At 47.2% G+C, this 10475-nt stretch overlaps 1 protein-coding gene across 1 annotated transcript; it reads right to left on the bottom strand.

Annotated features, from left to right (window-relative positions):
• LOC102180092 (intelectin-2-like) lies at nucleotides 672-8311 on the bottom strand. Its single transcript, XM_018046598.1, has 7 exons — nucleotides 8157-8311; nucleotides 7800-7863; nucleotides 5868-6115; nucleotides 5385-5543; nucleotides 4870-4990; nucleotides 3750-3849; nucleotides 672-934 (listed from the first exon to the last, which is right to left on the bottom strand). The coding sequence occupies exons 1-7, from the start codon at nucleotides 8166-8168 to the stop codon at nucleotides 766-768; spliced, it is 873 nt and encodes a 290-aa protein (XP_017902087.1). The 5' UTR covers nucleotides 8169-8311; the 3' UTR covers nucleotides 672-765.

Genomic DNA, 10475 nt, shown 5'->3' with positions numbered 1-10475 from the left:
GAGGAAACCAGAATTGAAAGAGACACGTGTATCCCAATGTTCATCGCAGCACTGTTTATAATAACCAGGACATGGAAGCAACCTAGATGTCCATCAGCAGATGAATGGATAAGAAAGCTGTGGTACATATACACAATGGAGTATTACTCAGCCATTAAAAAGAATACATTTAAATCAGTACTAATTAGGTGGATGAAACTGGAGCCTATTATGCCAAGTGAAGCAAGCCAGAAAGAAAAATACCAATACAGTACACTAACGCATATATACGGAATTTAGAAGGATGGTAAGGATAACCCTGTATGTGAGATAGCAAAAGAGACACAGATGTATAGAATGGACTTTTCGACTCTGAGGGAGAGGGAGAGGGTGGGATGATTAGGGAGAATGGCATTGAAACATGTATACTATCATGTAATAAACGAAGTGCCAGTCTATGTTCGATACAGGATACAGGATGCTTGGGGCTGGTGCCTGGGGATGATCCAGAGAGATGATATGGGGTGGGAGGTGGGAGGGGGATTCAGGATTGGGAGCTTATATACACCCATGGTGGATTATGTCAATGTATGGCAAAACCAATACAGTATTGTAAAGTAAAATAAAGTAAAAATAAAATTAAAAAAAAAATAAAAATTAAAAAAAAATAAAAGAAACTGAGAGTCACAAAGTGCACAAAGTGATGTAATTTATTCCCTTCCCCTCCTTGTTAGCATTCCATTTTTCCATCTCTGAGGGTCTGGGCTTAGGAGCTGGCTTCCTCTCTCACACCACACAGCTCTCAGCGGTAGAACAGGAGCACAGCTGCCTCAGTGATCTCCCGGCTGGAGCTGTAACCCCGGTGAGCTCCGTATCCGTTCCAGTCAAAGGAGGAGAAATCCCCACACTGCACTGGATTGCCCTCTGGGAAGAATCCTCCTCCACCAATGCAGTGCTGGGGGGCAGAGAGAGAAGACACAGCAAGGGGTTGGCTGTGGACACACAAGGGAGCTCTTAATGGTCAAACCCCCTGTAAATGCGGTCTTCTTCCTACTTGCCTTGAACCCTCCCCTGAAAAAACCTTTCCCTCCAGTGGACTCTGAAACCATGCTTTCCTGAATTCCTTTCTACTTTCCTTCATGCTTATTCTCAGACCCCCTCAACCATGCTTTTTCCTCAATGGATCCCCTAAAGGCTATTGATTCCTCACAATTCTGTCCACACCTCACTCTCCTGATGATGGTCTGTCTTCTCCCATGCCTTTTGCTAGGACCAGCATAATCACCTATTGCCAAGATACACTCCTAAATCTGAATGACCAGCCAGGTATTTTCTGGGCTTGAAACCCCATATCCAGCTGCCCTGTGAATGTCTCCACCTACATATCACTAAATCTAAAACTCCACTTAAGCAAAACAAAACTAATTCGCTCTCTTGCTGCCCTTGAATCTATTTCTCCTCCTGTCACCCATCTTAATTGATAGCACTCAACCACCCAAAACAAAACCCTGAAGTCTGTTGCCTCTTTCACTTCCCATGCCCCACGTTCATTTAATCATCAAGAACTGCTGATTTCACTGTCTAGGCATCCATGCTTGCTCTTTTAAATTTATCAAAGCCACCCTGGCTCAGGTCCTCAGTATTTCACACCTGTACCTTTACCTGTACCTGCCTCATGGTCTCACTGGAGAAAGCAATGGCACCCCACTCCAGTTCTCTTGCCTGGAAAATCCCATGGACGGAGGAGCCTGGTAGGCTGCAGCCCATGGGGTCGCTAAAAGTTGGGCACAACTGAGCGACTTCACTTTCGCTTTTCACTTTCATGCATTGGAGAAGGAGATGGCAACCCACTGCAGTGTTCTTGCCTGGAGAATCCCAGAGACAGAGGAGCCCAGTAGGCTGCCATCTGTGGGGTCGCACAGAGTCGGACACAGCTGAAGCAACTTAGCAGCAGCAGCATGGTCTCACTGACTCATTTCCCTGCTCTTGAATGATCAGGTCACTAATCTGTTCAAACTCCTCTGATGTGTCCCCTAACATCAGATTATAGGTGTCCCATCACCTATAACATAAACTCTGTGTCCTGAACATAATTCAAAAGCCCCTCCTTGCCCTACTTCTTGCAAGTATTTCCAGCATCAGCTCTTGATTCTACACCATGTGCATACCATGATACAATTTACACAACAGCTCACTGCCCCCTCAACACACCATGGTCTATTAAATCCCAGTGATTTTGAACATGTCAGTCACTCATGCTCAAGGACACTACTCTGCCCCTTGCTGCCTATTGAATTTTACACACATCTTTCGACATTCAGCAAAGATGTCACCTTCCTTCAGAATCAACTGTGTGCCATTCGTACAGGTAGCAGTTCCTGTATTGTGTTCCCGGAGCCCCTTGTTTATGTTGCTACCACAGGCGATACCACATGAGGCTGCAATCGTGCATTTATATCTCTCTCCCACTCAGTCTGAGCTCCTTAGGATGACTCTGTCAGCTTTGCTTCTCTAATAGCTGCACTTTGTAGGTTCCTTAGCATGTATTTTTAAGGGATCAGTGCTTGCAAGGGTACATGCAAATCAGCATTAATGAGCAAGATAAGGCTCCTTGGAAGCCAGTGTAGGGGGAACACGTCTCACCTTACTCCCAGAGCCCACACCTGCATCATCCCCCAAATCATAATCTAGGGACCCTTCCATGAAGACACAGCTATCACACCTCGACCGAGAAATGGACAACTGGTAACTGAACGGGGAAGTGAAGATGTCCTTGACTTCAGGGTCACGTTTCTCAGACTGACAGTTGTGGAAGGAAAAGGTACTGAATGAATATTCTTGTTCTTAGAGCTCTGACTCTCTCTTCTTCCTGCCCCCCAGCCATAAATGTCCTTCAGAGACAGTCTCCACTAACCACAACTACAGTGCTCTCTTCTCAATACTGGGAAAAAATAAAAACATAAAGTTTCTACATTGAATGTAGAATAGCATCATGATCTCGACATAGGAAAATACTTCTTAAACACAGCATCAAAGTACTAATCATACACGAGAATACAGATAAATTGGACTTCAATACAGGAAATTATATCCATTAGACAAAGGTACAAATTTTCAGTTATAAAATAAGTCCTGGGGATGTAAAGTATAGATAGTGACTATAGTTAATAATACTGATTGGTACTGATTGGTACACTGAAAAGTTACGAACAGAGTAGATATTAAAATTTTTTATCACAAGACAAAAGAATTTGAAACTATTTGTGATGGTGGATGTTGACTAGAGTTACTGTGATGATCATTTCAAAATACATAAAAATATAGAATCATTATGTTATATACTTGAAGCTAATAAAATGGTTTATGTCCATTGAATCTCAATTTAAAAGCAATGCTGCTACTGCTGCTAAGTTGCTTCAGTTGTGTCCGACTCTGTGAGACCCCATAGACGGAAGCCCCCATAGACGAGGCTCCCCTGTCCCTGGGATTCTCCAGGCAAGAACACTGGAGTGGGCTGCCATTTCCTTCTTCAGTGCATGAAAGTGAAAAGTGAAAGTGAAGACGCTCAGTCGTGTCTGACTCTTCGCGACCCCATGGACCGCAGCCTACCAGGCTCCTCAATAGTAACAATTTAAAAAGTAAGTCCACAAAATACCAGCAAAAGAATAAAATGCAAGCCAAGGAGATTTACATTAAAACATCCCAATCAAGTGTTCCCATGCACACGTAGACACACGCACAAGCCAGGGATCATCCCTAAACTCACTAACTCAGTGTTGCAGCCAGTGACTCTCATCCCAGCACACAGGGCATTGGCAGCTCCCTCATGGTTAAACACCCTGAACTGGACAAATCCTGCAACAAATTCTCCTGGAAAAGAGAGGCAGAGAAAGGCCTAAGTATTCAAAAGATGAACTGGAAACAACTTCCCTTTGACCAGCCCAGGGATTGCCTAAATCAACAGGTCAGGTTACAGCCCAGGACTCCAAGCTTAGGGGATGAAACCCAGCACTTCTGTGGACAGCGGCTGCTATATCCTGGCTCTGAATTTGGCTAGAAGGGAACCTCCTTCCATCTGAGCTAACAAGACCAAGGCTTATGTTCACAAGAGTCACTTGTCTGCCTAGGGCTCATAGGAGAAATTAGAGTCCACTGAGAGATCAGCAAGAAGACCTCCAGAGGTCCAGCAGGAATAAGCAATGATCAGAAGTGGCCATCGGGTTCTGCTAGCACACTTCTCATCCAATTACCATGACTTTATTTGCCCTACCTACCATACCTGCTCTCATTGAAACAGTAAATGTAAAAACTGATGGTTCGCATTTTCCCACCAAACATTAACTTAGTAGTGTTAGTCTCTCAGTCGTGGTTGACTCTTTGTGACGCCACAGAATGCAGCCTGCCAGGTTCCTCTGTCCTAGAGATTTTCCCGGCAGGAATACTGGAATGGGTAGCCATTTCCTTCTCCAGGGGACCTTCCCTACTGAGGTATCAAACCCACATCTCCTGTTTTATCATGCTGAAAAAAATGTCTTCTTTCAAATAATAGCTATCCATCATAACAAAAACAAATTTTTCTCACTACTTTCCAAGTAGTTCTCACCTGGGAACATTAGCTTGCCTTTTTTGTGTAACTATTATGTCACACAGTATATTGATTAAGAAGTCTGGCTTTATGTTCTCTACAATGGAGAGGACAGTAATTCTAACTCCATAGATTTTTCAGGATGATTAAATGACACAAAACCATGTCAAGTTTCTAGAAAACAGTTTGGTGTGTTGTATTGATATGCATTCCATAAATGCTGGCAATCATTAATTGTTGTTATTTGCCCTTCCCCCAAGAGTGCAGCAAAGGACTGAGGGCTGGGTTTGGAAGCAGATACTCACGCTGACCATTTGGTGAGTAATAAGATGCAGTTTTCTCAGCATCACCAAAGTCATAGTCGACAGGAATGGCTGGGCCGTTGTCAGTCCAGCACTTCCCTGCTCCATACTTCACTGGGAATTTCTACAGGGATGAAAATACAGATTGAGGAGAGTAGAGATACTGCTGTACTGGGAAGTAGAGGATTTAACGCCTCAGGCAGCATTATTCAGACAACAGTCTGAATGATAGGGATTCTTTGCCATCCCTACTCATAGCTCAGAAGCTGACCAGCCTCAAGACCCTTATTTTTCTCCTTCTTTACCCACTCCCTTCTTCCCCGGAGCTTCTTGTGCTTCCTGGCTCACAGTTCCTCTGAGAGGCAGCACACTAGTTCACAGGGACCCAGAGGTAGGAGAAAGCCAAGCAGAGGTTCCTCTTAGTGCAATGACCAGAGCAGACTTACTCCCCACCCAAAACATTGGCTCTCTGTTCACCAAAAGACCACCCCCAACCCCCAGCCAGCAGCTCCAGGTACCTGGTAGAGTCCAAAGAGATTATGCCCCAGTCTCCGGAAGAAGCCCGTGTTGGTGTGGTACCTCAGCAGGGAGCTGTTCCTCCAGTGCTGCAGGGGGGACTTGTTGGGCACATGCCAGATGCCCAGGTCCTGGGCCTGGATGTCGTAGTAGCCAGGGTTCTGCAGAGGGACACACACTCAGCCTTACTGACCTGGGAGGTGCCACGAGCCAAAGACAGACATACACAACCCTCACTTGAGCTGAGAGCTGTGGACTTCAGGAGGCCAGGTGCCCAGCAGTGCTCAGAAACCCAACCTCCTCCAGCAGACGATGAGGCCCCACCACCCAAACAGCCTTGGTGGGAGGAAGCTGTAATTCAAGACGTGGGCTTCTGTCTTTCTTTTCCAGCCCCACCTGCAGCTCCCCGTCTCCCGCCCTCCCTTCCACATGCTCTGCTCCAGCCACACCCCGCTCCCCATCCTTCCCACCTGGGTGCTCAGTACCTTGTAGTCATCGCTGGTGGCGGCCTCTGCAGACCCAAATGTGTTGTAGTTGGCCCAGTTGCCGTCGCCCTCTGGGTAGTCAGCCCTGTTACCCTGCTGACTGGACCAGCGATCGCCCAACGTGCATTTCCCACGCATGTTGTTCTCATGGATGCTGGCCACCAGGGTCCAGCCACCACCCCCAGAGGTCATGTCACAGAAGGTCTGGTAGATGACACCATTCTCAGTGCGGAGGTGATACAGGCCATCTGCAGAGGGAACCAACCCAGAGACCCCCTGTCCGAGAACAGGGAATCCCTGTCAGACCCCATCACCAGAAAGAATTTGGGAAGTCAGAAATGTATCCTGAAGGCTCCTACACACACCCATTTCTTGACGACAATTCTCTGTGGGTAATCTTAGAGCAGAAACACTGATTGCCTTAGTTCCAGGCTTCCTTTTCAAAAAGGCTTTATAAAGCAAACATCCAAGAAGACAGTGATGGTATCTCCCTCTGGATAGAGCCTCCTTCTGACCACCCGAGGCCTGATAAGAGCACCTGACCACATCTCAAGTCCACATCAGGATGTGGCCTCTGCAACTCAGAGCTAAGGGCAGGCATGGTCACTGCCCATATTATGAGATTCGGATTCCCTAAGTGCAGAGTTCCTCCTCATACTCAGCCCCAAAGAAAATAAGCTGTAATATCAGAAAAGACTTGTACTTGCTTGATGATTCCAATTTATGAGCTGCTTGGCAAACAAATTACATGTGCAGATATCTCCTGGACCTCTTCACATCACTGTGATGGGACAGGACCAGGGAAACAACACAGGAAAAAGCTGATGCTCTGGCTACTTCTGCGTTAGTGAGTAATAAAGGACTATGTCTCTGCCTGCCAGAATCTATGACACTGGGGCAGACTAACTATTTAGCTTACTTACAAGGAGAAAATCTTAAGTCATCAGAGCTCTGGTTGCCAAACTAAGAGTCACCAGGAACACCAGAAACATTCTCCCTGTGTTCAGAAAATCATGTCTCCTACAACTAGATGGACCCAAAAGCCTCAAAATTCCCACTGGAAATATCCTAGACTGGAACCTGGAGTCAGAGCCGACACGAGTGGTAGGCACACCCCTTTTGATCTCCATGACCAGGATCTGTAGCGAAAAAGGGGTCAAAAGGAGAGGACGCTGAGTTTGTTTATTACTCACCACCTGCGCTATGGCAAGTTTCTTTGATTTCCTTGCAGGTTCTGGGCAGGAAAGACAGGAAAGGGGCACAGGCTTTGTTCCCCCAGAACTTCCCAACAGAATGGGTCGCTGTGGAGGATGTGAGGATAATTCTCATTAATAGTGTTGCACGGCTCACTCCACCCTTCCCGGTCATTGACTCCCAGCTCCTTTCTCCTTCACAGGCTCATCACTGGGCTTTGCAGGCCCCGAGGTCAGTGTCTTCTCTGCTAAGACTAGCTGAGCCACCATCTAGTACAGGCTTAACTCAACCTGCATTCTTCTCCACAACTAATTAAACACGAAAATTCTCTTTATGCCTATTGTGATAAATGGAATTGTGAGGATGAGGATTAGGAAAGAATGTTCCCTGGACACAACCCTGACCACCAAGCACCCTCTGGAAATCCCAAAGCCAAGGCCACGGGAGCAGAAGCAGCTAGAAGAAAACAGTCTTCATCTCTATGACTCCCCTGAGCCCCCTCAGCCATACAGAGACACAGACTGGGGCCCCAGGACAGGGCTTAGCTTCAGACCAAACATCCAGAGAGGCCAGCAATCAACACTAGGCCACAGCTCAATTTGGCTGCAAAGCGCGGCTTCTCTGCATCTCCACGACTCCACTCTTGGCCAGGACTTCAGCATCCAGCCCAGCTCCACTCCCTCTGCTCCGCTGTGCACCTGGGTGAGCTCATGAAACTGCTGCTCCTGAGTGACTTACCTGCACCCCGCCCTCTGGCAGCCAGAGAGAGGAACAGCAGGAGGCAGAATCTGGCACCTGGCCCCTAAAGAAAGCAGGTGCAGAACATCATTGGCGGGTTCATTCTTTCTCTCCCTTCCACCCTTGCTGATTCATCGTTTTTCATATTCCCATTATGATCTCTGAACTTTCTGCATATGGAAACCTCAAATGGAAAGTGACGGGATTCTGAGCATTCTCGAACCTCCTGGAATAGACCCCACCTCATCCAAGCAACTTAGCAGCAGCAGCAGCAGCAGCAGCATCCAACCCTCAAATCCTTAGAGGCCCACAGGTTCCTTTCTCTGAAACTCTGCATCCCTGAGACCAAGATCAGACCTGAGCTGGCATCGTGGCTCCCCACACACTCGGATCTTGTCTCAGACTCAGCTTCCTCACAGCACGGAGAGCTATCCCCTTCCTTCCTTGCAGATGCCAGGAGCTGAGACTTCCCTGCCAGGTGCAGACTCAGAGCTACTGCCTCTGCAGAGAGTCCTGACATGAGTGAAGTGCTGAGCCTTTATGGGGAGAGCAAAGCATGTGGGCCCTGCCCATCCCAGGCCACTTTGAGCTGCAAGCCCCTCCCTCGGGCTTTCTTCCCTGGAAGGTTCCTAAGCCTCGGCTCCAGCAATGAGAAGGATTGTGTAACTGTCTGGAGGGGCAGGAGGCAGCAGTCTTGGTCACACAGGTGACACTCATCATGAGGAGGGCGAGCCCTGCTGGGTCACAGCACACACAGTGTTCCTGTCCGTAACAGACTCTTGGGATGGACGGGACCTCAGGGTTCTCCCCTGCAGCCTGTCCTGCTCCCACCTCGGTCAGATGCCCCAGGGCCTCACACACCTCCATCAGGTTGTCATCCTTCCAGTCTCTCCGGAAACTTCTCCATGAAGCCCTCCCTGACACCCCCACCCCAGGCAAGGCTGACGGATACTCCCCTGGCCTAATAGGGACTTTGTCACCCGAAATATGACATGCGCCACACTGTCATGTCATTCGGTTTTAATTTGGAGGCTGAAATAATTGAAAATTTACAGAATATTGCGAAAATAAGAGCAGTGCAAAGACACACATATAGCCTCTACCCAGATCCCCTGTTAGTTTGTATTCTACCCAATTTGCTTTATCATGCATGCCTTCTCTCTTTACGCACACAAAAACTCACACAGCCTTTCTTTCTTCAACATATTGAGGATAAGTTACATATATGAAGGCCTTTTCCCTAGAGAAGTATGTCCTTTCCCAATACAGATATTCTCATATTAACCACAGTGCAATTATCAACTTCTATCATTAATTCTTTTTAATGTAACTGGTACTTTGCTAGGGCCCGCTAGCCTGGGAGTTCTACTCAGCTCAGCCAGCATTCATCAGACTAAATTTTCTCTGGCTTTAATTACCTCCCATTATTAGGAGATTTCCTGTCCACACTGAAGCCCAAAATCCCCAGGGGATGCTCTTGTTGTTATTCAGTCACTCAGTGATGTCCGACTCTTTGCGATCCCATGAACTGCAGCAAGCCAGGCTCCCCTGTCCCTCAGTATCTCCCAGAATTTGCTTAAACTCATCTCTATTGAATCAGAAATGCCATCCAACCATCTCATTCTCTGTCATCCCCTTTTCCTCCTGCCTTCAACCTGTCCCAGCATCAGGGGCTTTTCCAATGAGCCAGCTCTTTGCATCAGGTGGCCAAAGTATTGGAGTTTCAGCTTCAGCATCGGTCTTTCCAATGAATAGCCAAGGTTGATTTCCTTTAGGATTGATTGGCTTTATCTCCTTGCAGTCCAAGGGATTCTCAAGAGCCTTCTCCAGCACCACAGTTCAAAAGCACCAATCCTTCAGTGCTCAGCCTTTTTTATGGTCCAACTCTCACATCTATACATGACTACTGGAAAAACCATAGCTTTGACCATATGGACATTTGACCATATTTGACTATATGGACTACAGGGTCAGAAAAGTGATATCTCTGCCTTTTAATACACTGTCTAGGTTCATCATAGCTTACAACTAGATTTCACCATTCCACACCCATGTCAGCCTGACTCCTTTCAGCTCTGTCCACTGCCCAGGCTCTGGCTGACCACTGATACCTCATTTCCATCACCTCTGCTGCTGGGGCTGCTCTCGGGGTCAGATGCTGATGTTTAGGGCATTGCTCCCTCTCATTCCTGCTCCTCCAGCCCTACATCTCTTTGATGTCCAAGGTGAAGAAACAATCCAGCTTGTTCAGTGCAGAGGAAAGCAAATGCCTTACACCTGTACAAAACCCCCAAGGCCTGGATGTTATTATTAACTTACGCTTACCTGTGCACTCTACTACTTCATAACCACCTGAATTTGTTTTCAGAGAGGACAGGATTGGAGGGAGAGATGGAGAGAAGACTGACCTGTCTCCCATACATCTCTGCTGTTTGCTACAGCCATAGGGAAATGACCACTAATACCACTTAATCAGGCAATTCCTCAGGTAGTCATCCAGGTTGTTCACTGTGATTAACTCCCTCCTTTTTGGAGGCACAGGAAAGACTGCACCTCTCCTCTGTGAAGTTAAGTGGGCCATGGGACTTGTTCTAGCCAATAAATGTGAACAGAAAGGGTCACTTTCAAACTGAAGCCTTTACCAGGCAGGGCACAAGTCCACACCATCCTTTTTCC

Source organism: Capra hircus, chromosome 3, assembly GCF_001704415.2.
Source record: "Capra hircus breed San Clemente chromosome 3, ASM170441v1, whole genome shotgun sequence".
NCBI lineage: Eukaryota > Metazoa > Chordata > Mammalia > Artiodactyla > Bovidae > Capra > Capra hircus.
Note: the sequence above shows the minus strand (reverse complement) of the source record. Positions and strands in the feature narration are given on the sequence as shown.